At 44.0% G+C, this 27,873-nt stretch overlaps 1 protein-coding gene across 1 annotated transcript in view; it reads left to right on the top strand.

Moving 5' to 3' along the window:
- TANC2 (tetratricopeptide repeat, ankyrin repeat and coiled-coil containing 2) overlaps positions 1–27,873 on the top strand; it is a gene marked incomplete at its 5' end in the record, with an annotated part of 106,460 nt that overhangs the window by 45,194 nt on the left and 33,393 nt on the right. Inside the window, 3 exon segments of the mRNA XM_009696372.1 lie at positions 10,436–10,667; positions 13,808–13,974; positions 16,040–16,647. Coding sequence (XP_009694674.1) covers positions 10,436–10,667; positions 13,808–13,974; positions 16,040–16,647 — 1,007 coding nt within the window.

Genomic DNA, 27,873 nt, shown 5'->3' with positions numbered 1-27,873 from the left:
TTTGTTCAGGATGCATGAGTCATCGTATTCCTTGTGAATCTTATGCCTGTATTCCTTGTGAATGCTGAAGCATTACAGACTACCAGAAAGGCCAGTAAAGTGTGCTATCTCTGCTTAAAATACCTCATCTGTCTCGACTTTCTTCCCCTGCGTGCTTAAGTAATCCCGCTGGATACGTAACTGATAGATGGATACAGTTTTAGCTTCAGTTTCCTCCTGAAAAAGGTACGGGATATGACTCTTTCAAACTGTGTCACATCCACTGCATAGATCATGCACCGAAGCTTTCTGCATCTCTGATCACTGTAGAAAAGAGCAAGAAACCATCTTTATAGCCAAAAATAAGGTAAAAATAGGTGGTTATATCTTGGCTGCAGACTCCTTTAGGAAAAGACTTTAAAGCCCTGTTCATCCCCTAGCCAAAATTTTTTTTGCAAAGCAAATCCTGTGTTTTGCTGTCAGAACAGAACAAATGAGTTAGGAAGATGTACTACCTCTTGTGCTAGCAGCAGGATTACAGACGTTTAGTATGATTGTTAATCTCCCCGTAAATCTCGGGTACTGTAAATGTAGGCAGATTCCAGAAATAACCGTCACCGGCTTACGGACGTTAGACCTTCATGAAAAGCTCAATGCCAAGGCTGATGAGTTGACCTTAGAGTACTTGGAATCGCTGCTTCTACCCAAATAACTGACACGGCACGCGGAACTTCTGAAAAGCTTCACAGTGTTTAGCAAACAGTTCCTGGGGTGAGTCAGAGCAGCAGTGACACAGCTTGATTCAGCATTCGGAGACCTTGGGTCTGTTCCCAGCTTTGCCATTAGCCTTGTTGGGATCCTCGGAGACCAGCGTCTCATCTGCCTGCCTCTGTTTCCCTGCCTATTAAAAGAAAAGTGATCCATGCGGCTAATGGTGCTTTGATATCTCATGCTGGAAGAAATACGTAACTACCTGTTACTTGGTTTTCTCAATTTGGAAGAGCAGTTGTCTTCCAGGTAGTGCTGCAGTGAGTGCCTGGATGAAGCCAAGCATTGAAATAAAGTGCATACTTAAATCCTGATTCAGAGCTTCATTTCCTACTGCAAAAGGAAATTTTTCTGAAAGTATGGGAGTTTTTTTAGTTTGTTTGATTTACTTATTTATTTCCCCCCCCCCGAACTCCATGTTCCTGTTGATGATTCTTTATCATAAACAACAATTCTGGTTTTATTGCATCAGAGCCTTTTCCAGAACTGCTGTGCGGCACGCTACAAACAGTAAGTTTGATGGATTATCAAGCCTCAGGAAAGGAAATAAAGGCAAATAAAATGGTTTAGGATGTTTGTCAAATTGATAGCTGGAAGTCGTGTGCCTAGTGCACTCTTAGTAACCTCCTGAGTAGTACAACTCGGCATCACTGCTGATGAATACTTGCTGTCAACAGCAGATAAATTGATTTGCTTAGAAAGAACCATGCCGTATGATGTCCTCCTAGATAAAACAAACACTGACTGTTCCACCCCAGCTGTGGTTTTTGAAGTCTCTGTGTGACACTGGGAGAAAAAGGATTACTGACCTGGCAACAGAATTGAAAATCCATTAAAATAACAGTGCTGAGCTCTTTGTTCTGCGTGCGATCGCCGCATTCAGAGACTCGATCGCATGCATCTAATTTGCTTTGGAGAGATCATGAGAATTTGTTGTTCATAAGAGGCTTTGAAGATGCTGAACTCTTAAACAGAGCAAACACACTGAACATCTTGGGAGACAATAGTAAAAGTAGTTGGTCAAAATAATTTAGCTGCCTAATCTGAATGTCTGATGCCACATTCTCCAACAGGTGTTCTTGGGGACAGTTTAAGAAAACCTTCACGTAGATAAGCTAAAGGCTCTCCAAAGGCTTATCTAAAAAAGAAAAGGAGAAAAAGAAAGTGGAATGTCCTTTGGTGCAGGAGGAAGGGAGAGAAGAGCAGCATATTCCTCTGTCAGTAGCTGTGGAATAAAAAAAGAATTGCTGATGGCCTACTTGAAACAGTTGTTGTTCAGCTGGCTGAAGAAAAAAGAGCCCAAGGAAGTGAAGGAAAGACTGACCCGTGGTTGAGTCTGGTTGGAAAAGTATTTCTTGGACATGTGTGGTTTTTAGTTGCATTAAGACTGGAGTCAGAATTGAAGTAGAGAAGAAAGTGTTGACAGTGATGGACAACCACAATTGTCAGGAATATTTTAGAAGATACGCGAAGCATATGTGAGGAGCTAGATAAAGCTACGTGCAGATGTTCCACCTCTGCTTGCACCGAGCAGAGCAGGATGTTCTCAGGTTGTGCTGTGGTCGCTGTGCTAGAGAAATGCAGGTCATTATGAAAGCAGATTAATAATATACTTACAGGCTTAAGTAATGGTTGGCGCAGGCTCCAGAATGCTAGTGGGAAGCACGCCGTCCCTCTCACCCACTCCATTCCTTCTGAAAATGTCACTTATCCCAAAACTCAGAAGTTGTGTGTTTATGATGACAGAAATGAAAGGTGAACAGTTGCTTTTCCTCCTCTGGATTATTCAGGGTTGTACTTTTCTGCCTCTTTTTCGTGCAGTAAGTTCTTGGGGGCAAGGGTTGCTTTTAGCTCTTGTTGTCAGAGATGAACAAATTGTTAATTTTAGAAGTAACTAACTTGAGGACTGCCTAGCAGGAGCTCCGCTCAGTCTTGCCATGCTGGAAAAGAGCGTTATTTTGTTGTATTCGTAGGGAGCAGTTTGAAGTCGTCCATGAGTTCTGGTTCAGTGTTCATCAGCAAACTAATGGAGAAGAAAAAGGCTTAGAAATGAGGCAATTTAGAAAACCAGCGTCGGGTGTGATTTTTGTCCTCATAAGCTGCACTAGGAAAACTGTATCCAGCTGGTTTAGAAGTTATCTGAGGTTGTCCTCCCTGGTGGGTCCTAGGAGGAGAAAACCATCAAAAACTGAGGGCCACCTTCCCTTCCTCCCAGACCCTGGCGGGCAGCTGTTGGGGTTTCTCGTGCCTCGGTCCCTGTCTTTGGTCAGCAATGGAGTCTTTTGCAGTATGAGTACCGATGAGGGTAGGAAGGGTTGGATACCTGTCAGGGTTTGCAGTAGTTTTTCCTGAAAGAATGAGAGAAAACAAGGAGCTTAAAATTGAGATTGCTCTGTTTTGTCATTTCTCGTCCCACCAGCCCATCTCACTCAGATTTTGGAAGTGGAAGCAGGGTCTTCCTGCCTTGAGAGATTAGTGGAGAAAATACTGCAAGTACAATACTGCCTTTGTGTAATTTACCTGGAGCATCACCCCAGTCTGCTCTGGCTATCCTGTTCCAGCTCCTAGTGATCATTTTGGGTATGTCAAGGAAGGGTATTTTTAAAAGGGAAAGTTCAAAGTCTTTCTGTCATGCCAGGGTCACGTTCAAGGTTGTGGTTGGCATTGTGTCGAAGGCTGTTATTTAGATGGGGATAAACAAGCGTGCCAGGAAACTTGAGGCATCAAGAGGTAAATGCCTTGCCTTCCATTTACTTGCGAGGAAAATATTCGGTATACGGCAACGTTAATAGCTTCTTAGCAGAGATTTCTGTGAATCAGTTTCCTAATTTTAAGGGTAACGTTAATCCTTTTTCTGGGAACTGAGCTGGCACAATCCCCTTTTTTCCCCTTTCACTCATGGGCTTCTCCTTCCTCTGAGGAGGAGCGGAGGCGGCAGCTGCTGATGGACTTCCCACCGGTCGTGGTGAGGAGCGTGAGGACATGTGTCAGACCCCAGCTCTCAGCAATGGACTTTAGAGCGGTCCTTGCTGAAGAGGTTTCTCAGCAGCTTTTCCTCCATCCCCTGTCTCGGTAGGGGTTTGTACCATAGCCTGGAGTAGAGAGGCTCGCAGGGAAGGACGAGAGCGGTTATCTTGCCAGATCTGGCAAATTCTCAGAAGTCATGAATAAAACTACTCACATTGCAACACCCATCTTGACACTTGCAAATAAAACATAAGCATTTCTGGCAAAACTGCTTGGTTAGTCTTTTGTTTTAATATATATGCATATATTATGGAAATAAGTTTGCAGGATTGCTGAATTTATTTCAAGTCTGCCCTCCGACAATGAACAGGCTGCCAGTTTTTCTGCAATGCCAACGAGTCAAGCTAGACTTGGCTCCTTGGCTGCAATAGATGCTACCAGCTTTCCTGGTGAGCTAGCCACATATAGCTGAATGCATAGCTTCGTGTAACTGTAAACCCATCTACTGCTGTTTAGTGCTTGTAAACATATTGCCTGATATCACGGAACGACTCTAAGGTGAAAATGGAAAAAAAAAAGTTGTGAATATGAACAGTAAGGATTTTAACCCTAAGATCCCATAAAAAGGCAGCACTCCACACCTCTCGCATGTTGCACCTTTTTTCTGCCTTTTTACTGTTTAATCTTTTATCCATTAAAATGCTCCTCGAGTTTACTTCCTCTGGCCGGGGCAGATGAGTGACCATCGCTAAGTCACCGTGTGGCTCTCCTCGCAGTGCCGCCTTGCTGTCTCCAGATGATGCTGGGCAATGTATAACGTGGGCTGATGCATCTCAGCTGGAGCATGACCTTGGAATCATAGAATCGTTTAGGTTGGAAAAGACCCTTAAGATCATCAAGTCCAACCATAAACCTAGCACTGCCAAGCCTACCACTAAACCATGTCCGTAAGGGCCACTTCTACACGTCTTCTAAATACCTCCAGGGATGGTGACGCAACCTTGCTTGTCCAGAGCTGGTCCTTCACCTCAGAGAAATGAAATGAGAGGCTTTCCCACCAACCCTAACCTGTGCTGAAAAATACTGACCCACAAGTACGTGTCCTAGGTGACCTTTGCCTTTCAGCAAACCAGCGCCGTTCAGAGGTACGGTAGCCCAAGGTGAGATCAATTCAGCTCAAAGGAAGAAGCCTGAACTGTGTCCCCTCTGGTTAGGGTCGCTTTCCTCATTTTCCCTGAAGGTTTTATCCTTTACTTGCAGAGGGTTTTTAATGGATTGGCTACGTGGTTTTAAATAAGCTATTGAACAGCTAAATTCGGTGGGTTTCTGGATGCTGTGTGGTTGCTTGTGATAGCAGCACTTAAACAAATGGACCTGAAAGCCAGCTCTGCTGTGCTAATGGGTCGTACCCTATGTAGAGCAGCTGGTGGAGGAGCTGTATGTCCATTGCATTAACGCACTCAGCTGATGCTGAGCACGGCTGGTGGCTTCAGAAGCTCCTCTCCCCATCCTCCAAGCCATAAGCCAAAGTGTCATTATGGTTGCCGCAGGCATATAAAAAGAAAGGGAATACTCCTACCTTACGTAGAGGTGGAGGGATTCATTACTTCTGAGCCTTGATGCCCTGCGACACTAATGAGTTTCAGAGGGCATTTACTGGCATACTCAGCTATGTAAAAGTAATGAACCTTCCCAATAAACTGGGTCACCACATACATGCACAGTCATGTGCAATGGATAAAATACAGCACCGCTAGTTTCCATTTAGGTTATTGCAACCAACGTTATGCCTGGCAAATGGTATTGTGGCAGGTAAAAGCATTATTTTGGCAGGTGAAAGCATTACACTGAATTTATTTCAAGCTATTTTGTATGGGTCAAGAAAGATAAACCTTATTAGGTGCAGGAACACAATTAAAATACAACGTTGAAGCCCTTTAAGAGCACTGGAGGAACTGGGGTGTTGCTGCGAGCTCCGGGGTCTGTGAGGTTGGTCCTTTTAGGGGGGGTTGGCAGAACGGCCTCCTTGGACGACACACTTACAGAAGGAAGCCGAGACACATCACACCAGAGGTGTGTGATGTCAAAGGAGTGCTTCTTAAACGGAGGATATTCTTTTTCACAAATAGTACCAGAGAACTGCTTAAAATTGGCCTGTCCTATTAAGTAAAAATAACTTCTTTCCCTTGAGCCATCTTCAGCCCTTCTTTCTCCTTTGATGTTCACGCTGTCCTTCCAGCCTTTCTCCTATTACTCTTATCTCCTGCCTCTCCTGACGTGTCATTTTCTCCCCTTCTCTCTTCTTTTCCTCCCTTCACAATTCAGTCTCTTCTCTCCCTCTGTACTTTATAGCTTTTGTGCTTCACTTTTTCCCACGTTCTGTGCCCTCTCTAGCCTCTTCCTCCTGCTGCATTCACGCGGTTCTTCCCCTCCTCTCCCACTGGCATTTTCCGTTATCCTTGGAAGAGCTTTTTTGTTTTTAACACACCCATGTCTTCCTTTTTCTTCAGCAGCTGTTTTCCTAGGTCCTGACCTATATGAGGAAATCGCCCTTTTTTTTTTTTTCTGAGTTCATGGAATTCTTCCATATCTGCTGAGCTGAGCCCAAGCCAGATGAAGTCAGTAGCTTGGCCTTGGAGATCTGGAGTGCAGTTTGCATGGCTGTGATTTAGAAATGCATTTTGGTGTGGGGAGGAGAGCTGCAGGAAAGATGTATGGTGTCTGCGTGTCAGGATGGGACACGGTTACCGAGTCCTGCATCCAAGAAAGGGGTGGGTGAAGGAGTGGACCCAAGTGGAGGGACAGCAGAAAGGGTGGTAGGGAGGTGAAGGTTACGCGAGGCTGGATGAAGGGAGAAATGGGAAGTGGTTGTGGCAGAAAGGAGAGAGTAGGATGGCTGGGGTTGAAAGGGTTGGGAGAAGAGAGTCGTGAAGGTCTTACTGGATTTAACACCTAAAGAGAATATGAATAGTGTCTTTCGTAATTCTGCTTTAGCAGTTAAGAAGATTAAGTTTGTGTCATTTCTGAGTAAATCAGAGTTTTGGTGCTCCTTGAACCCACTTCAGGAGAGAATTGGGGTCGTGTTGAACATTGGCCATGGTCTGTAGAGGCGATGCCCTGCCTTCGCCACGTCTGGTGTTTCTCAAGCCTTATAATGCATAATTAATGTTTAAAAAAATTGGCTATGGAAAAACTCATGATAAATGTACTACTTTGGTGTGTAGCCAGCTAGACTCTCCAAATCGTTTTAGGAGAGAAGGTAATTATTGGAAGTAAAATATGCATCATACAAGTGTGAATTATTTTGAAGCTTCCTTTCAAGCGGGAAAGCACATTACACAAGTTTGTAACTTTTAGCATTTGGTATTTAACAGAAGGAACATAATGCCTTGGTTGCTCAGCAAGGAGTCACTCGACTTGAAACTGTATTCTCAGCCCTTACAAAAGTGACATAAACAGATATTTTGAACAGTTCTCTTGATCTGGGTGTTAGTTTTCCTATCCCTTGTTTTAATCCACTTCTCTTGCATTAGGGCTGCTTATGGACTTTGTATACTGAATGTTTGCAATCCACTGATTTAAATTTAATCAAACTTTAGGGCAAGGAGCTTTTCAGCTTCCAACTTTGTAAACAAATCTGATAGCTGAAATAAAGGTTTAAAAGTTTTGGAGGTCCATTTTAGTGTTTATAGTGTTTAGTGCTATGTGATGACAAAGTTCCGATTGAAACTGTGATTAGAAAAGTTATGCCTTAAATTGTATCAGACAAAAATAAATGTTTACTGGTCACGACATCCAGGCATGCCCATACCTTTGGATGAGCATACTGTTCCCTGGTAATTGCATTTATTGTAACACAGTTTCTAGATAAAATTAAATGTTTAATTCAAGCATTTTGTTTATGAAGAGAGATGGTTGGAACTTTTTCAAGCAGTATTTTAAAGCAAAGTAGTTTGATTTAAGGAAAACGAAGCTTTTATTGAGAGCACACCTTTTTCAATGAAAAGTTCATTTCTGGGCTATACAAGTTTTTTTTTTTTTCTTGGATGTACTTCTTGGCTTGTCCAGTCGAGCAAAAGGAGGAGAGACTAACAACACCCCAGAATTACAGCTGGCATAAGGAGCAGTCATTTCGGATGCAGAGCAAGGTCTGGACATGGTCTCCGGTATCTTAGAAGAGAGTCTTAAGCAGTAGAGATGGTAATCTATCCCTCTTGCTGGATCCTTGAGCAATTAATAAATTATATAAAGTGAAATAACTGGAAAGAGACCTTCCCCAGAGCATTAGTAGCCAGGTATTAAAGGCATTCACTGAATATGGGGGAGGAAGAACAGGGTTTGAACCTGTTTGAGGATGAACCCCATCAAGACCAACCCATTGGTTCTCCTGAAGTCTCTTTCATTCACTTTTCATACTAACCCCGGTCTCATTCCCAAGGGTGGAACAGCGAAACACTTGGAAACCTTGAAAAGCTTTACAGGATGAGAAAACTGTTTCCCACCCAACTCTGGTTGTGTAGGTGAGGAGCCTGATTTTTCACCAGGCTCAGCTTGCAGCACTGGCTTTTGGCAGTCTCTCTTTGATTTGAAGATAGAGAAAATGTCACGGAGAATAAATAACATCAAGATGAAATTTTGGCGCCGTTGTGTTTCTGAGAACATCGCAATGCCTTTCCTTTGGTTGCCCTTCCAAAATCTTCATTGCCTACTGGTTTAGCTTCAGATCCACCTATTAAACGATGCTTTTTTCCTACTGCTTAAGGCTTAGTCAATATACTGGTAAATCCAGCACAAGGATCACGAATGTATGTGAAAGGGCTTAAATTGAGTTGTAAGTGCATATATGTCCCAGTACCTAGCAGTGACCCTTCCCTTCATGGGTACTAGGTATGTGCCCTTTTCCGTGACATGGCTCTTTAGATTCCTGGAAGACGTTAATTGGCCTCTCATAAAAAGGAGACGTTATTTTTGTGTCTGCACACCTATTGTGTAGGAAATAAGAGCGCTGCGTACAGCAGTTTGGTTTCTGGTACTGGGAACCTGATATCAGGGGAACGGCCACTTAAGAACTTTATGCTGTGGAATCCACAAGTTATAATCCCCAAATAAAGAGGATTGTTGAAAAGAAATCACTACCTTTATTATTGCTTTACCCAGTGCTGTTCTCTAAGGGAATACATTATATTTTAACTGGCTGGTAGGAAAAATCCTGTTAGGAATTTGGAGGTATCCATTACAGCTTAAGCACATGTATTAGGGCTTGATGCTTGAAATAACAACCTAGCTTTATCATCACTGTATGCATCACACCTCATTTTGACTGTGAAAGAAAATCATTGCATTATACCCTATTGGTAATTTCATATATTTCTACTTAAAATTAAAAGCCAGCGCTGAGCCAGCAATGTGTGAGGACCCCACAGCCTGAGGTTTGATTTCTCGGTACCCTCCTTTGCAGTGGCAGAGCTGAGAGGCTGGGTACGCCATCCCGTCCCCCTTGGAACCTGCTGTGAACCCAGGGCTGGTTATTGCAGGTGGAAAGCCAGAAAGCCTTAATCACGGCCAACAGCCACGGGCCGTGTTTCATCCGAGCTCACGCAGCATCCAGAGAGGCCACAGAAATCTCATGTGCGTGGTGTCCTCCGTTATATTGTCCTTTCCAAGTTCAGAAATGTGCTTTATGTTGCAATGCTTGTACTCTGTGCTCCAGGGCAATGGTGGGTTTGGTGCAAAACTGAGCCCACCTGCCTTGCCAGGGTATTTTTGGATACTATCAGTGACATTTGAAAAGAAAACCCAGTGAATGGGAGCTGGAGAAAAGCTTTTTGACCTGGCAGAGACTCGCATCACGTGGGCAGGCGATGCCAGGAGGCGGCTGGTGCCAGGCAGGGAGCGGGGGCAGCTGGGCAATGGAGCGGTACTGGAGCAGCCTGCCGAGTGCTTTACAAGCAGAGGGAGATTTTTGTGGGCCTTGCTTTATGTTGCAAAAGAAAACAGGAAAGTTGGCAGATTGGACTGAGAAGAGATCCCTGGGTTTCTGCTTATTTTAGTAAGTGGGCAGAATTTAGTGGGCTCTAGCAGAGTTTGAAGAGCTGGGAAAATCAGGTGACCTGGGAAAAGAGGAAGTTTTACTTTTGTTTTGTTTTGTTTTTAATTGAATTGACTTTCTGAATGAAGAGTGGGATCACGGAGGATGAGTGATAGTAAGCCTGACATTCCCCGCCGTTCACGGGAATCTGTCGTTTGCAGATGCTACCTTGCTGTAAGGTACTCAGCCTGTGCTCTCTGCCTGCTTCTGCAGAGCTTGACATTTGAAAACAGTAAATAAAAAATAAGTTTGAGAAAACAATCACAAGTTATTACTGACGCCAAGTCCTTAAACAGAGCTTGGAGCACAATCCTATCGTTCCCTGCTCAGCGCAACGCTTGAGATGTGTCAGTTACTGTCACTGTCCATCTCTCTGAGCAGCTACAGCTTAATTTCATTTATTCCTCAAGTGGCAGGTCCAGTCATTTTTCAGGATCAGTGCCTGTTTTTACCAACTGATTCGTCTGGATTCTTGTCACAGGTAGTTAACACTCGGTACTCTTAAAGACTTCGCCTGCCAGAATACATCAAACTCACCAAACGAAAAACGCTGCTTTTAACAACTTGCCCGACTCGTGTCTGATGAAGCTGCATTTTTTTGTTTTGTTTTGTTCTTTGTTTTCTCTCTGCCAGGTTGTCGCTTATCACTACTGCCAGGCTGATAATGCCTACACCTGCCTGGTGCCGGAGTTTGTGCACAACGTGGCCGCCCTGCTCTGCCGCTCGCCGCAGTTCGTTGCCTACCGGGAGCAGCTCCTGCGAGAGCCCCACCTGCAGAGCATGCTCAGCCTGCGGTCCTGCGTGCAGGACCCCATGGCCTCCTTCCGCAGGGGAATCCTGGAGCCCTTGGAAAATCTGCACAAAGGTATTGTAACGACACTCCCTATGCTTTCCTTGAGCTCCCACACACCTTTTTTTTTTTTTTTTTTTAATTATTAGTTTAAAAATGCTACTTAGTCACATCTGGGCTTTTAAACGAAGCAATAGATTAATCCTTCTGCATCGTATCTTGAGAGCTGCAGGGAAGAGGTGGGATCTGGAGAAGGTGAGAATATGCCGTTGTGCTTGTTTGGAAGTGAGGGGTTAACCACCCCTCTCCTCCCGATGTGTGTCTCAGGGCCGTAGGTGAAACGCTAATGACAGCGTGCTTTTGGCTTTCTCTTTTCTTGCTTTCCTCCACATCCTAAACGTGTCCTCGCAGTTCTGAAGGTGAAAACAAGCAACAGTTTCCATGCACAGCGCTGCTTATGACAGTGCGTTCTGGTTTATTTGTTCAGAGGGTGAATGTTTTTCCCTTTCCCTGCCTTTATTTAGTGGGCTTTTGAGAATTTGAAGCCTTCACCAAAAGAGCTGATACCATAAAAGTCTGTAGATAACCCTGTGTAAAGCTTCTAGGGGAACTGGTAACAAACCTTAACCTGATTACGGACTTGGGAGCTTTTTCTAACGCAGCATTGGCATTGGTTTTGTCTCCTTTTCGTTCTTCCCTCTGCAAGATACAACTAATTTGTTGTGACAATCGCTGAATTTAAGATCTTTGCTCGTTGCCATGAAAACTGTCAGAGCGTTGCAGAGTTCAGGACTCTGTTGTCCTGCAAAACGATGTTTATTAAAATGGCATGCTGCAAGTTGGCTACAAAAATAGTTCAGGTAATTTTCTGTTACCACCCCATGTATGACAGTGTAGGAGCCAACGTGAAATAGTTGCAGCTTCTACCAGGTTCCAAGCCCTTTTGTTCAAATCAGCTCTTCAAAACACGGTGTCCAAACTGTGAGCAGCAGCACCTGGGTCCAACACGCGTGGTTCCACCAGGCACAAAGCACAAGGAGAGCCAGCACAGCTCGACAGCAGTTGCTTTTCCTGGCATGGAGAAATGTCACTGTAGGAGTAGCATGGCTACTCTTTCCTACCGACACTAAAAAAAAAAAAAAAAAAAAGATACATTTAGGAACTGCTGCTTTAAAGGAAAATAATTTGTCGTTATTACAGTAACTCCTTGGCAGGTATTCTAGCTCTCGAATTTAGAGCATTTTGGAGGATGCTTATTTTTCTTGCCAAGCAGGTTGACCCCCATCCGGTCCTAAATTCTAGGGAGTGGAAAAATGTTATATAAAGTGCTTTTTTTTTTTTTTCTTCTTCCCCCCGTCTTGGGCTTTGCACTCGACACAGCTCCAGTGGAGCCAGTGATCAGGACTCCCATCTTTCAGCCTTGCTGATCGAGAGTGCTGGCAAGCTAATTTGCACCGAGTGTTTTGTAACAAAATGAGCAGTGTCTGGAAATTGGTTTAAAAATATATAACGTTTAAGACTCTGTAAATATATCAGCAGGTCTTTTACAAGGTGCTGTTGAAGCTTTAATGCTACTGGGAGAAAATTATTGCGCAGCCGTTAATGGTGAACGTCACTGAGAAAGTTAGATTTGTGTTTCTCAGATATATATGTATATTTAATCTCAAGGAATCTAAATAATATATAGGAGAACAAAGTTCTGATTCTTCCCCTACTGCCTGCTTTCTCCTCTCTCCCTCAGGCTTTATGAGAAACATGAGATGTGGGTATAAAATTCAAGCACTATATTCACTCCAAGATTTCAGAGTCATAAAGTCTGTTTTCTAGTGTACCCAATAATCTTACTGAGAAGTTAACTGAAAAAGGATCTATGGTAATTTTAATGCAAAATATGTGTTTTTCATGTGGATATTATCAGTATGTTAGGGAATAAATGCAACTTGGTAACATAAGGCAAGGACAAGACGCTCAGCAGTACCGAGCGCAAGGTGTTTACGCATCTCTGTTCTCCCTGGAACACCACAGAGACGGCTCATGTCATCGATGAACATTTTGTACTGGGTTTTTATAGAAAATTTCCTGATGCAATTTAAAGTCAAAGAGAAAAGCTCTCCTGCTATTGGGAATACTGAACTTTTTGATAGCGGAATTTATCCATAGTACTTTACAAAGGAGAGCAAACTTCATACGGGTCGGAATCTGTAGTACATATTAATAGCATGTGAAAACAATAGACTCAGATGTCCCGTTTCCCACCCGTTTTGAGTTTATTAGGCAAGATTACCTTTTGGAAGGTACCGTTTGAGCTTAAGATACAAGTCCAAAAGAATCTATGTCATTAGTTATAAAGCTCTACTCAGCTCTCAGCGTCTGATGTAGAAACACTGACTTCATTGTCTACATCAGTCTGATGACTGTATTCACCAGCAGCAAAAAAATCCTGTTTAGAAAGTCCGTGGTTTGCTTTTTGTAGGATCTTTTTTATTTCCCCCGACTTGTTTATAAAAGAGGCTTTGGCTACAGACTTGTGATCAAACTCCTTTACAATACTGGAAGTTCAGAGTTGTTTTGAACAGTCTCTGCTGAAGTCTCTGAACCTCCAAAATGTTGAGTGACCTTCCCCATGCGTGCAGACTGATGGTTTACTCTCCTCAAATAATTGTTTTACCTGGGAATCAGGCTTGGTTTTGTTTCAAAATGCTTGATCAGACCTTCGTTGATCAAGAAGCCAACGCCCAAAGTGGAGATGTCAAAATTGGAAGGATCTAGTGGTGTTGGGGAGGTGAACCTTCATTTAGCAGTTGCAAAAATTAAGACAGGCTGACATCAGGATGAGGGATCTATAACAAAACAATAGAGAACCGCTAATAATGTGTTTATTAAAACTTCTCAGAAAGATACTGAGTCACATCAAATAAGATTGGACTTTGTGAAGAGGTGATTTTTTAAAAGATGATCAGCGATTTCATCTGAGGGATGTCACAGTTGTGTGTGTCATAACTAAAATACATATTTTTTAAGAACTGAAATTGTGTATGTGTGAGCCTACCTCTGTGTATGTATGCAATTAATGTATCATAAGAAAAATGCTGCTGCTGTGTCTTTTTCCTTCTTTAGCAGTATCTGATGATGCTTTAAAACACTGTAGTGACTTTGCAGTACTTTACAGTCGTGTGTCTAGCCTTTCAAATAAATGTTTTCTATCTTTCTCTCAGAGAGGAAAATCCCTGATGAAGATTTCATTATTTTAATTGATGGTTTAAATGAGGCGGAATTTCACAAACCAGATTATGGGGACACCATAGTATCATTCCTGAGCAAAATGATTGGAAAATTCCCTTCCTGGCTGAAGCTGGTAGTGACAGTTAGGACAAGTCTACAGGTATGTTGAGACCGAGAATTGTGATAGACTGTGTCGTTGTCGTAATGGGCTTGGGTAAAGATCTTAGTGGATATCTGAATTTGCTTAAGACCATTTATTTCAGGTTATCCTTTTGGCTTTTTTGTACTTGGATTTACGTTCATGTCCCCAAACTCACTGTACAGATTTGAATGGATCTCATCCAGCATCACTTACTCATGTCAATAAATGTTCATCAGCAAATAGGTTAGACGATTTGAGTGAGACAACGCACATGCCGACAGGCTACTTGCTCGCCGAGCATCTCAGGAGGGTAGGGCCAGATGTCTGTCAGCCTGTGCTGCTCAAGAACATTCTCTCCTCTACGTGGAAAGGCAAAGAAATTTGTATCTTCTTACCCCTCTGCGTGATCCAGAGTGTGAGGATGTGATTGTTTCAGTCTGGAGGAGTCAATGTTGGGCCAAGACATTACTCAGCTCAAAGACTGTCTTGAGCAGGTGCTGAAGCTCTAAGCTGAATGTTGTTTGGGTTATTCTTAAGTATTTTTATTTTAGTTTGCAGCTGGGCCGGTTTTTACCTTCAGCCTGCTCTCAGCTGCTCATCACCACCCTCTTGGCGTAAGGATTAAGCTGACCTTGGTTTGTTGGCTCTACTGCTCGTCTGAATGGAGCAAGCTGGGAAGCAAACACAACGACGCAGTTAGGGCAGATCTCTTCTTTCAACTGCTTCACTGTAGAGCTGGTTGATTTGCAGCATCACTTGTGGGAACACTCACACCGAGCATCGGAGCCAGGAGCCCGAAGGAGACAGATGTCAGAGGGACAGGACACGCGTTTGGGAGCCAGCTCAGAGCTGCTTTTCAGCTGACCCAGCTGCTCCGGGCAGAAAGGCGTGTCTGCAGCTCTACGTTTCTTGTTTTTTCATTATTAGCCATTTTTTCATTAGCACAGAGCTGTGGAGTTCATTTTTACTGAGCTCCGTTAAGCAGTTTTACTGAGATTTGCTAATATTTACGGAGATCCACAGGTTGGTTTACCGTGGTCCTCCTGGCAGGGAGCTGAGTGCTGGTTCCAGCTCCATCAAGGCCGCCAGCTGCTGCGCGCTGCCTTTGTAGCTGGGAACGGCAGCTGCTCCCCAAGACACCGGGAGAGCACAGGCTATCTGCTGCTTTGTGCTGGAGTTCTTTTTTTGCTCAGTAATGGAGTAGATTAAACATCATTTGGAAGAAATCTTTTCGTAATTGTAGGTAAATGGCATCCCTATGACTTGAGTTCCTCATTTAATTAAGGCTTTTGCAGCCCTACGGTCTTCACTGCAAGCTTTAATTTTGCACTGTGCTCACCCTCTTTATTTTATTGGAGAGCTGATGGCTTCTCCTGAATCTGCCTTGTCCAGCTCCGATGCATCATTTTTCCTCTCCTCACGGTGACTCAGAGCCTGTGACGCAAGAATTCCTTTGGAAAGGCCTCTGATGATCTTTGGTTTATGTTGCATAAGCATCATCAGTGAGCTCAGCAGATGAGAGAATCCTTGGCCACAGTATCCTGCAGCAGAAAGGCGTATTTACTTTGCAGTGGAAAATACTTGCTGTTGTCTGCCCTGGTGTTTCCATGCATCTCCCTGTTGATAGCAGCTGCGTGATACGGGAGCATGCTCCCGGGGAGGTACTTGGGTTCAGCTTCAGCAAAATTTCTTCTGGCCACAGATCCATCGTCTGGTTGTCCGTTCCCTCTGACACGACAGCAGAAGGGATGGCATGTCGATACGTGGTTGGGATGGGGTAGGAATAACAAGGGCACTGCTCTATGTGAATTTTCCAGCCCTTTCCATGGATGCGGTATTAGGAAGAATGATGTCCTTCATTTTTATTTCAGTCATGTTTCACACACGACCTGCTTGATTTTTAGATGAGGTTGTGAGGTCCTGAGGGCACAAACTGCCATCTTGTGTGCTTGCCCTGATGGAAGATGTCGTAAAGGAGTCTCAAAGGTGTTGTTGGAATATGAATTAAGTTTACGTAATGAATAATAAACACTGCCAGCATGAGTATCCTTTTTTCTTTCTTTCTTTCTTTCTTTCTTTGTAGGAAATAATTAAGCTGTTGCCCTTCCACAGAATATTTTTGGATAGACTGGAAGAGAATGAAGCCATAGACCAAGACCTGCAGGCATATATCCTTCATCGGATACACAGCAGCTCGGAGATCCAGAACAACATCTCGCTTAATGGCAAAATGGACAACACTACGTTTGGCAAACTCAGTTCTCACCTCAAGACCTTGAGCCAAGGGTCCTATCTATACCTAAAACTCACTTTTGATCTCATAGAGAAAGGATACCTAGTACTAAAAAGCTCCAGCTACAAAGTAGTCCCAGTGTCTCTGTCAGAAGTTTACCTGTTGCAGTGCAATATGAAGTTCCCAACGCAGTCTTCCTTTGATCGGGTTATGCCTCTCTTGAATGTGGCAGTGGCATCTCTGCATCCATTAACAGATGAACATATTTTTCAGGCCATTAATGCAGGTAACATTGAGGGCACTTTGGAGTGGGATGACTTTCAGCAGAGGATGGAGAACCTTTCTATGTTTCTTATCAAACGTAGAGATATGACGCGAATGTTTGTTCATCCCTCTTTCCGAGAATGGCTTATTTGGAGAGAAGAAGGTGAAAAGACCAAGTTTCTTTGTGATCCTAGGTAAGCAAACGCTCTGAGAAATCAGAGCTTACAAATGTGTTCGTCTCCTACTGTTATCTGAGTCATTTCATTTTTGAGGTTGCACATGGACGCGGTTACCTGACTTTGGTCTGTCTACACTGTTGATCTCTACATCTGTACTAGTCACCTTAGATCTTTATGTTGTTCATGGAAAGAAGTAAGCACGCCCTGGGCACACAACTGACCTGGCAAACCTAAAAGTCATCTTCGGAATGAGATGAACTGTTCCTCAGAAGACCCCACGTTGACTAGCTCCCGTACAGGCGTCACCAGGGGTGTCTGTGTTTTGGCAGATTACTCCTGCCAGCTCAGTGCAGGGAAGGGGAATCATCCTCCCTTTCTCCAAAGGTATCGAAAGCACATGAAGCAGAGGATAAGGAGATGAAAGATGAGTAGTGTGGATACGTCTTTTGCAGTTGGCTTCTTCTTGAAGTTGTGTTCCTTGCAGTCCTACTAAATGTCTTTTTGAAAACACAATAAGGAGCAGAATCAGGCTGTAGCAATTTTGGACTGTAAATGCATCCATCATCTCCATCCTGATAGCAGCTGAGTTCCTGGCTTAGCTCTCAGGGAACAGAATTTAATCAAGGTTAGATTTGTATTCTCTAAACCCAATGATCACTATTAACAACGCTATCTTTGTTTCTACTGAAGAGTGGAAACAGACGCTCTGACTGTAGTTCTAGTAGTTTATCCCCATAAGCTTTGCTCCATTTTGTCTGCCCGTTTCTTAAAATATGATTATAAAAATCACGGAAACACTCGATTCAAGGCTGTGTCAGTGCATCTCCCAGACCCTCTGGTCAGTCTGAAGAAAATATGATGGTATCTGCTGGAGCTGAATAACCACCTGGCTGATTAAAGCAGTTATAGCTGTTAGCAGTGTCAGAGTAATTTACCACTTTAAATTTTGTGGTAAACAGGCTGCAGTAGAAAAATACTGTATAGCACCTCCCAACAGGCATCTTCTCTCTTTTAGAAGGTTCTGTACAATAGTCCTAATCGAGCGAACCCTTTGTAAAGCGTCTCACAGCAGCAGGTGTCTTTATATCAATCAATGTTAGTTATTTAATATCCTTCCTCGGAGTCATTAAGTGCTTGTCAGAGCATAATGCTTTTCCACCCTGTTTGCAATGCCTGTGTGGTGCTTACACCCATGGAGCCAAGAGCTTTCTCCCTCCCAGTTGCTCCCACCTGGAGCTACTAGTTTTGTCTGGCCCCTGTGTTTTTGGCTCACCTGACTGTAAGAGAGCTTGTTGTCAGCCGGGCAAGGGGACGGCAGCCAGCATGCCTGGCAATTATCGCTGATCGCACAGCGCTCGTGATAACGAACTGTAGCAGGAGCAACTCGGAAAAATCACTGCTTTCCTTCGTTACCGTGAAAATGAAATCAAGGTGCAGGATGCTTACCTGGTGGGTCAGGCATCCGTGTGTGTTGGGTGCTGGGTGTGGTAGCAATGCACGAGTCCAGAAATACTCCTCTTCAGTCTCACAACGATGGGTAAGGGCGTTCTCAGAATACCAAATTGAGAATGGAACTCGAACGTGGAACATTTTAGGTGGTTTTGCACTGAAACGAGGCATGCAACCGCGTGTGATTTTAGCACGGAGGCAGAAATCAGCCCCTATTCGCTCAACAAGGCACCAGCGATGTGATAGATCTCTGCTCAGGGCTCAGGTGTGGTGCTACCTTTCCTGAACATCACGAACCCATCGTGCTGCCCTCAAGACTCTTCAGGAGACTTTCAGGCATCACTTTTCACCCCGTATGTGCCATTTCACATGATAAATTAATGGTGACTTTAAAGTGTACGGGGAATGCTCATGCCCTTTGCAAGTAGGGAATCCCTGCAGAGTTAACCTGTCTCGGCTCCTTGCCACTGGCGAAAAAGAAGTTACAGTGCATGTAAAGGGCTCCCACTGCCTTGAGTGTGAGTCCATACGTACTGGAGGACTAATAAATATCTCTAATGTATAATGTGCACTAATTGCATTATACTCTGTTGGTAGATAATGAAACAGGATACATTTCAGTGATTAATAGAGAGGACCCCCTGAGATTCAGCTCTTGTGCTCCTCAAAATCCTCCTGTCCAGCTCTCAGGGCAGAGCTAATATTGAGACGTTGAGCTCAGAGCATGGTAAACCCTTAGCGACGATTAAGATAAGTAATGATTTTTCATTTTATTTCTTCCAAAAGAAGCGTAGCTTGCCACTGATGGAGCTCATAGGAGCAGCCTATGAAAATTTGCCTGCGTCTGGTTTGTTCACAGTTGGTTTGATTTCTTTCTGCTCGCTTGGGGATTGAGAAGACGTGGCGACTGTATGGACCGCTCCTCAAGTTCATCATCAGGCGTGGCAGAAATGCGCCGTTAATGTGAAGCTTTTTGACCTTGCCATGTCGATACGTACAGAGTCAGGCTGCTGAGGCTGATTTTTTTACCCAGGAGAAGAGCTTTGAAGTGAAATGTGGTTTTGTGAAGCTGCTCTGAGTTGACTTAGCCTGACAGAGTGTCCAGGTGTGAGGACATTATGAAGGAAATTGGGATAATGGGCCTCGTGTCCGCAGCACTGCAGCTGGGGTAATCTTCCTCGTTTCATTAATGAGAATGTTCTCGGAAGCAGGGGAGAGAGGGGAGAGGAAGAACACAATGTCCAGAAATTACCACATTTTTCTACGCTTTTAAGATAAATAGCTGATCTTCATCCTCCAGGTTTTTGTGTTAGCCTGTTGAGATGCTAACCCCCTTCTTTGAACACTCACCGTGCGTTTGCTGTCCAAAGCAAAGGCTTAATTGGCATCGAAGGGGAACGCTGTCGCTGCAGGCTGTCCCGCAGGAGAACCCCCCCAGCATCCACCGTTGTTTAATAACAGGGCACCAAAAAAGCGTTTGTCAGAGCATTTAACCAGCATTGCAGTAATGACTTCCCCAGCCCGTCAGTGTAGCACTGTTGACCAAGTGTCTTAGTTGACAAATAACATAAAACGTTTTAGGGAAAACCCCGATCCTTTGTGACTGGTGCACAGAGAAAATGGTTATTATTGTACGTTCACTCTTACACTTGTATTTCTTAACCTAAAGTCTGCTATAATGCTGTGCTGTTTTCTGCCTAGACTTAATCAGAAACTTCCATGCAGTTATTTTCCATGCTTTTACAACACTAATAAAATATTTTATCCCTGTGCTGCTGATGAAGGGACTGTGAGAGAGACAGAAGTGAAATGATTTGCCCTGGCAAGGCAGTAAGAGAGCTGTAGTCAGACATGGACCCCAGAAGTGAAATTACTCTTTCCAGATTTAACTATCAACATCCGAGTTACTTGTCTAGACTTGCTTTATAGTCAGAGGAGAGAAATAAGAATGATTCATTTCATCATGAGCTAAAAGGCTAAAATAGGTCAGATGAAGAGTGCTTGGGAAGTGTCTCCTCCTGTTGATTTATGAAGGGAGCTCGGGGTGATGGGCTCACCAGGAGATGTCTCCAGTACTGACAAATAAAACTGGATGAGCTGAATCTGTCCAGGCTGCTCTTCTAACCAATACACTGGGTTTTGAGGTAGATTCACAGATTTTCTTTTCTTGTACAGGAACACTAAGGAAGGAAAAAGGTACTATCTATGCTGTTGCCCGCACACGACTGTCTTAATTTGGGCTTTTGCTTCTCAGGGTGGCACTGGACTACCCAGCGTTGTGCGTGCTGGTGGTCTGTCCCCCGTCATCGCTGCTCGGTCTGGAGCAGGGTAGAAACAGGCTTTTTGTCTGCACTGCTCGGAGAACTTCCCACCGTCCGCAGGACCTTAGCAAAATGAAGTATTTAAATCTTCATCTCTGGCTTGGATTCATCACACCGAATTTTAGATGCTTGCAATCCATGCATCTGTTCCTCAGGCAGTCGCTCTGATCTCCTTCAATACTTGAAGCAATTCATCTGGCCTTTTTTAGCCGTTGACTTAGATGAGCTGAATCCCATAGCCGATCCCCTCTGCTGCCTGGAGGGCGGTCCAGGGTGACTTGCCCAGGCATGGACGTGCTGCTCCCGGGGAGGTGACCTGCGCCGGGCTGGAACTCGGAGAAGGTGGGAAGCTGCAGAGCTGGTGCCTTCGGCGTAGGCTTGCTCCTGTTTGCTGAACTCTGGAAGTGCAGCCCAAGGCGTTTCTCCCACCCGGAGCTGCGGTGTTGGGTAGGCTGAGAAGAAACTCTGCAGAGCTGGGCTTTATTAAGGCCAGTCTGCAAGTAAGCATAATGAAGAATGCTTTTCGTCCGCAGAAATTAAACTGTTCCTTAACACAACAAAGGCTCTATTCTGCTTCTGGCTCCTTGCTGTTGCACAGATGTTTGGTTAACTGCGCTTACTCTGTGGTTTACCGTATGATGGGGACAGAAGCTTTTTTCCTGCCATGAGAAGAGTCAGAGTGGTGAGGACAGCAGTCACCGGCATGGTGATGGAGGAGAGTCTCCCGGTAGAGAGCTTGGGAGGAATATCCTGCTGTGCGCAGGACGTTTTCACTGCGCGGAGATGCAGAGCTGTTCTCATGGAGACTAAGATGCAGTGGTAGTCTGAAATCCCCAACATCTGTGGCCCTGTTTCCAGAAAAGCTGAATGCTCCGGTATGGAGAGAGACCAGCAGGTATTTGGCATCTCTCAAAATCAGGGTGTTGGTGCCTTGTTCAGCGATGGCACCACTGGGCTGATCTGCCTCTGAAACTCAAGCTTGGAAATACTGCGTGAGGAATCCGTACTCTGCAATAAATACTCTCCTTGGTGCACCAAGGCTTTATCAGGCACCTCCTGCTCATTGACTTTATTAGAAGATACCTAACAATCGGGGATATCACAAAAAACATAATCAGGGAGAAGTACTGGTGGCTCCATCGTTGAGGTTGAGGGCATCTTCTCGTCTCTTCCCTCCACTTCCACCTCCGCAAACCAAATCCGTCCCTGTCCCTGAAACCCCGAATAAAATAAAGGCACCCTGCGTGCATTAGCATGCGGCGGCGATCCAGACAGAAGTACGCAGCTCTCATCCAACATGCCGAGTTGCCATGGTTTCTAGCAGAGCTGTCTTTTAATACAATACAGTGTAGGTATTTTGCATTTTCCTTTTTCTCTCGGGAGGCATACTGCAAGTGGAGACTTTTCCTACACAAAATTAATGTTTTTATATATTACCCAGCAAAATGATAGAGTGTGTACATCAGAAAAAAAAGAAGGTTTTTTGGTTTTCATTTTGATGGAATGCTTAATCTCATTGACAAATAATCCCCAGTCAAAAGATAATTAATTTGGAAAGTTCGGAGAAAAAGAAGTCGGTGAAAATTATATTTATAAAAATTCAGGGATTCAACAAACAGCATTAAATGGGGGGTGGGTCCTTGCATTACACGTCAGCTTCTTAAAAATTATCCACAGTTAGCTCCTCCATATGTAACCCACTTTGTCATTATGATGCATGTATTAATTTACTTTCTTCCTCTTTTATATTACAAGATTCTGAAAAGCTCTTGAAATACACTGTGCTTTATCATTAGCTGAAGTGATCGAGTGTTCGCCAAAACTCAGGCTGTGTCTTAAGTGTTTTGTCTGCGTTCATGTGGGATGGATTTTACTCAGCAAAGCAAAGGTGCTATTTGAATTCAAGATGAGGCAAAATAATAGGTTTAGGATTTATATGAATCTCTTATCTACTTAGGCAGAAAATTAAAAATAATGCCGTGCCCACTAGCACCTTGTGGGGACGGAGATGAAATAATCCGGTTTTCCCAAGCGGTCAGCAGTCAGTGGCAACCCCAGGTCTCGAGGTGCAGCAGGGAGCTGAACGCTCCTGCTTCCACTATTATTTAGCATTGCTTTACCGTTGGAATTACCTCTCTTAATGTGTTTTTCACAGCTCCGGAGCGCCAGTCTTTTAGCTCTGCACGTAATGTAGCTCACACTGGGCTTTTCTGAGTGGCCCCAGGTGCAGGTACATGCCAGCACTTGGTGAATCAGCAGAACCAGGAGGAACATGTTGTCATTTGTTGTTTTGCCATCTCCCGCTGTGGGCTGGATGCCACATGTCACCGAAATACAGGAGGTCAATTTTTTTTCCTTGCCCAGCCTATTGTCCGGTTGTCTGCACTCGTACGAAGCCTGTGCTGAGTTAGTATAATGAATTACCGAATCACCACGGGATCTGGTGTTTTAAGATCATTTCCACAGCTCTAATTTTGGCAGAAGTGTAGAGCATAGTAGAAGTGGTGGCTTAGCTGTGATTTGGGGCAGGGCTTCATCTGTACCCATAGCATAAGAACAACGGTACAATGTTTCTTGCTCTTTGAATTTACTCCTCAAGCGGACCGTAGTGAGTGCCATATTTTTGAATCACAAAGATGAATCCATCATAATGTCCTCCAGTTAACTGGAGGGGCAAACACAATCTGTTCACCAGGCGGTAGAGACCTGATGGAGTGCTGACTCTGAAAATACAACTTTCAGGCTTCCCATATGACTTCCAGAATAAAGTTTTCTGATTCCATGACTTGTAACCTAGTACGTTCAGAAATGTAAAAAGAATGGGCAATAGCTCAACAGAATGACTGTAGGAAACTTCTTTTATGCAAGTATCCACGTTGCCAGCATCTCTAGATGTTAACTCTAATCTCATGCAGAAATACGTAGCTAAAAAATAAATGATTAAAGCCGTTGATAAAGCAGCTGTAATGGGGACCTCTGTGAGCACCAGAAGCTAGTGCTTGTGTAATGCAGGGTTCGGGACAGGGTACACGGAGAAGAGAAGGAGACTTGACCTCATTCGTGTGGTGGCTCTGTGTCTAGCGAAGCGGTGAAGTGACTTAGCTGCGGGTTTTTCCGCTGGAATTTGGGGAGTGCTGCAGCTGCAGTGTCAGTTGGTAGAGAAGAGGAGAAATGGGAGACAGATTATAAATCATGACAGATGAGATGGAGAGCAGATGTGATCGCTACCACCATAAAGGACATCAGTAGAGCAGCTTGTTTTAACTGGCTCATTAGACATGCAACCTAAGCGTTCGGATGCAGAGGAGGTTTTGAATATATTTAGTGTCTTGAGTTACTGTCCTCATAAAATCTTTTCTTTTTATTTTCTTCTGGACTGTAAACTTCAGCGTGCTGTACCATTTTCACATCTAAATGGAAGAAAATATTCAGGGAATAATCCATTCTGTGGCACTGAGGCACCAAGAAGAGACAAGTGGAGTTAATCGGAGGCAATCTCAATGCTGACCGAAGAAAGAAACGTTACTTAATTTCTTCCTGTTATTTCATTCCTCAAATCCTAAGACCCACTTAGCAGAGCAAAGCCATCTTTCGACAGTTCTGGAGAGAGTAACCCTGACTTTGTTCCGTCTTGCTTCTTACGTGGTCGTTTACTCCTGGTCAAAGCAGCGGTAAAGCACTTCCAAATCACATTCCCCATTCTTCTATAACCGCATGTATTTTAAATTGCATCAGGTTGAATGAGAACAGAAAGTGTATCACTGTTGGTCTTTTGAGATCTTCTCTGTCTGTTAACTGTGTAGTCACTGGAGAGCTTAGTGAAAGATGTTGTTATTCATTTTACCCATCCAACATATTTATTAAATATGCCAGCAGTCTTTTCACACTGCTCTTGGACAACGCTTCTTTTCTCTGAATATAAAGTAATCTGTTCCTGGCAACCAGCAGATTTTCTGAAAAGCCTTACGAACTGAACGGAGACAAGGGAATTGCATCTTTACTCTCCGGGTCTGGTTTTTTAAATCTCATTAAATCAGGGCCTGTAAGCATTTGGAAATGCTTTTTTCTCTTCTTTATCCTTCCTTTTCTGTTCTGCATTTTTAAATCATTGTAAGTATCTTTTGTTACCTTAAATCTGAAGAGTGCCATCAGAGTTGTCTGGTTTTCTTCTTTGCTGCTTCTCTTGGCAGTTCCCGGCACCCGACTGCCCTTGTTTCATGTAGTGTAGAGGTTCTCCAGGATCAGCTCCTGACACGGATGCAGCTCTCTTATCCCAGATAAACTACAGACGTACTCCTTCTCTGTGATAGCCAAGTACGTAACATAATCTGAGGTATGCAATCCCCATCCTTGATAAAATACGGGTGCAGCATGGTTAGTACCTATGGAATTTTTCATAAACGGCCTTGAGAAATGAAATTGAGACGGGGATTGCAAGTAGGTCTGCAGCATAGTTTCAGTTTCAGCTGAGCTGGATCAGTGAGGTCATTGCTATTACATCTCTGAAAGTTACTTGAATAAACTTTCTACCTGGATGATATGGCTGTGGATGCTGTTAACACCCCGTCGGAGGGGTAAGGAGCTTTCCAGCTCCTTCAAAGTGAGGAGTGACTAAGCACAAATGTTCTAAAGCATCTCGAAACGCTGCAGATCTTGTTCACTACTGTTTGTTCCTCTCCTGGCTGCGTCTCACGCGCGCTCCATCAGCCTCCCCTGCCTGCTGGGGGCCGAGGACGTGGGGCAAGGCAGCGCTGGCTGCATTTGGAGCTTGTGTTTCTTGAGCACGTCCCTCTAGATGGGAACAGGATTGTAGCTGTGCAGATGGTATTGGTTTTACTGGTGTTCAGTCACAACCTGGCAATGAAGAAACATCCAGTGAGCTTATTGATTTTATGAGAAGTCAGAAACTTTTAAGGCCTCCATCACCAAGATACTGTTACTTAAATTAAAATTGCTCTTAAGGATAGGCCAGATGCCATTAAGTGATTCCATTTCTGCTTTTCAAACGGTCACGGAGTGGTTCGTGCAATTCTTTAGCTCTCCTTTACACAAATCATGGTTTTGCTGCTTTTACCACTTAGACTACACGAGGCTGCAGGGAACAGTAACGAAGCACTAAGAGTTAGGATGATGACTGGATATGGATTTTTTGTGCAATGCTTTGTCTCCTTTAAACCAGAAATAGTCAGTCTAACACTTCTGCTTGGTGGCAATAACATCATGGTTGAAGGATTAAATTGTGATCGGATGTCTTTCTAAGAGACCTGCTCCAGTGAAACCGGGGTGCTGGATGTGGTGTGCAAGCCTATGGCTCGTGCGTCTGTTGACACATGGGTTGAGCCTGGACTTGGTTTGCAAGTCTAACCCAGGCATCTATGGATGTATGGATTGAGCCTTATCATCTGTACTATAAAAAAGTGAGCTTAGATAATCATGTGTAGCCCCTTTTAGCCTGGAAATCTCACGTTCAGTAACCAGAATGATGGATTTCTAGTTTACGGTTGAGGCCATTAGATGTTTCTCTGTGTAACGAACAGTCGTGATTACGGTACGAGCGGGTCAGTGCAAATATGACAACTGTTGGGTGAAGAAAGCAAGCAGCTGCCACGCTGCCATAGGTTTCTTGTCCTGTTCATCGGGAAGTGTGACTGCAGTTTCCTAAAGCAGCTAGAATTGCTAGCACACCACTGCTGTGTCCTCAGTTACTTCTAGGCAGGGTGATGGTTTTTGATCAGATGCTCCATAGCTTGTCTTGCTGCAGTGAGATCTGACCCGAGGGATGGAAAGATTTTTCTTGGCTTTGAACTTGGCTGTCCCAGTTAGCTTCAGCAAATTAAACCAGTGTTTAATTCTGAAGGAAAGAATATCGCGTGCTTAAGAGCGTTCCCTAGTTTGTTTCAATTTTCTTGTATAATGTCCTTCCAAGTTAATTCACAATTAAAACATCAGAGGGGAGCTGTGTTACAAAAATCAATAAATCAGTTTTGGTGATTAAATGGTCCTGCAAGAGGAGCTCGCTGAGCTGAGCTTGGCCTCTCTGCAGTCTGGACAGACGTCCTTCTGAAAGGGGAGGAGGCTCCAGGCTTTGTCAGAGCAGTCGTTACTCTCTGGGCTGGAGTTATAAAATTGCACTCTGCAGAGCTGGGTAACGTACGAATGCATGTCTCTTGGAAGACCAGAGTCACTGGGCATAGTGTCAAATCTCTGCATTTTGGAATGGTTTCATGGGATTAGCTGGAAGAAGGGAGATGTGGGTGTAAATCGGGGAATTTGGACTTCGTAGGTTCAGAAGTAAACGGGACTGATCCTCACTTATTTTTTTACCCGTCTTTTACTCCAGTAGAGCAATGCCTTTAACGCTAGAGTAATTTTACACCCTTTTAAATCCCTTTTACTTTGCCTGAGGGATAGAAGAATATAGATGAAGCACAAATCTGGGAGCTTTCCGTATTTTTTCTTGTGTTTCCCCATGCTCCATCGCAGCTCTTTGGTCACACTGGTATTTTATTAGCGATGCCTTGTCCCTTCCACCTGTGGCACGAGGGACAGGGGTGTGATGAGGGATGTGCTTGAGGTACCACCTCCCTGCATCACCTTGCGCTGCACCCACAGCTATATGTGCCTGGGCTTTGGGTGAATAAGGGAGCAGATGTGTAGAGACTGCTCTGCTGAATCCAGCATCTCCCCTCGTGCCCATATATATATATATATAGCCTTCATTTACATCAACCTTCCTTATAGCTGCTGTCTGTGTGCACGGGTTCGTGCTGCACGGGGGCTTGGAAGGATGAAGACTCATCTTTATGTCTCTATATATACATGTACGTGTACGTCCATGCAGGCACCCCTGGCTGCTACGGGAGCCGACACCGACACAGGCAGCCCGTGAGAGCAGACAAAGGCTGCCGGAGCTGAGCTGGCAGCGCTATTAATTTTTCACAAAAAGAAATCTTACATTAAAAATAGAAAAATCTCTGATGATGAACTCTGCAGTGGTGAAATTCAAAGCAAATCATTTCACTGAGCTCCTTGATGTAGAAATCATTACTGCCATCCTCTGCTGTATTAAAAAAAAAGAAAAGGAAAAAAAAAAAAAAAGAAAAAAAGCCTGTGCTGTTGGAGTCTGGTTTAGCATGCAATTAACGTTGACAGAACAAGTGACTGCAAGTATTTATCAACAAGCCCAAAGCCAAGGTCTGGGAAACATTGCAGAGGTAATGTATTACTCATGAATACTGTACTTTATTCTGGAATAGTTCGTACATGCCTTATTCATAACAGCCAAAGTCATGCATATAATTAAATTTAGGTAAATACCCTGCCAGCTGCAGCTGAAAAGCAATTTAGGAGCTAACTGTGGAACCTGGGCTTGTGTGTCAGACAGGAGCTGCACTTCATCTCGCTGCAAAGAAAAGGCACATTAGAAGTTTCTGGATCTTCAATTCACGCTTAAGATCACTACAGTTACAGC

Source organism: Cariama cristata, unplaced genomic scaffold (genome assembly GCF_000690535.1).
Source record: "Cariama cristata isolate BGI_N322 unplaced genomic scaffold, ASM69053v1 scaffold2833, whole genome shotgun sequence".
Lineage (NCBI taxonomy): Eukaryota > Metazoa > Chordata > Aves > Cariamiformes > Cariamidae > Cariama > Cariama cristata.
This window is presented reverse-complemented; position numbering and strand designations above follow the sequence as displayed.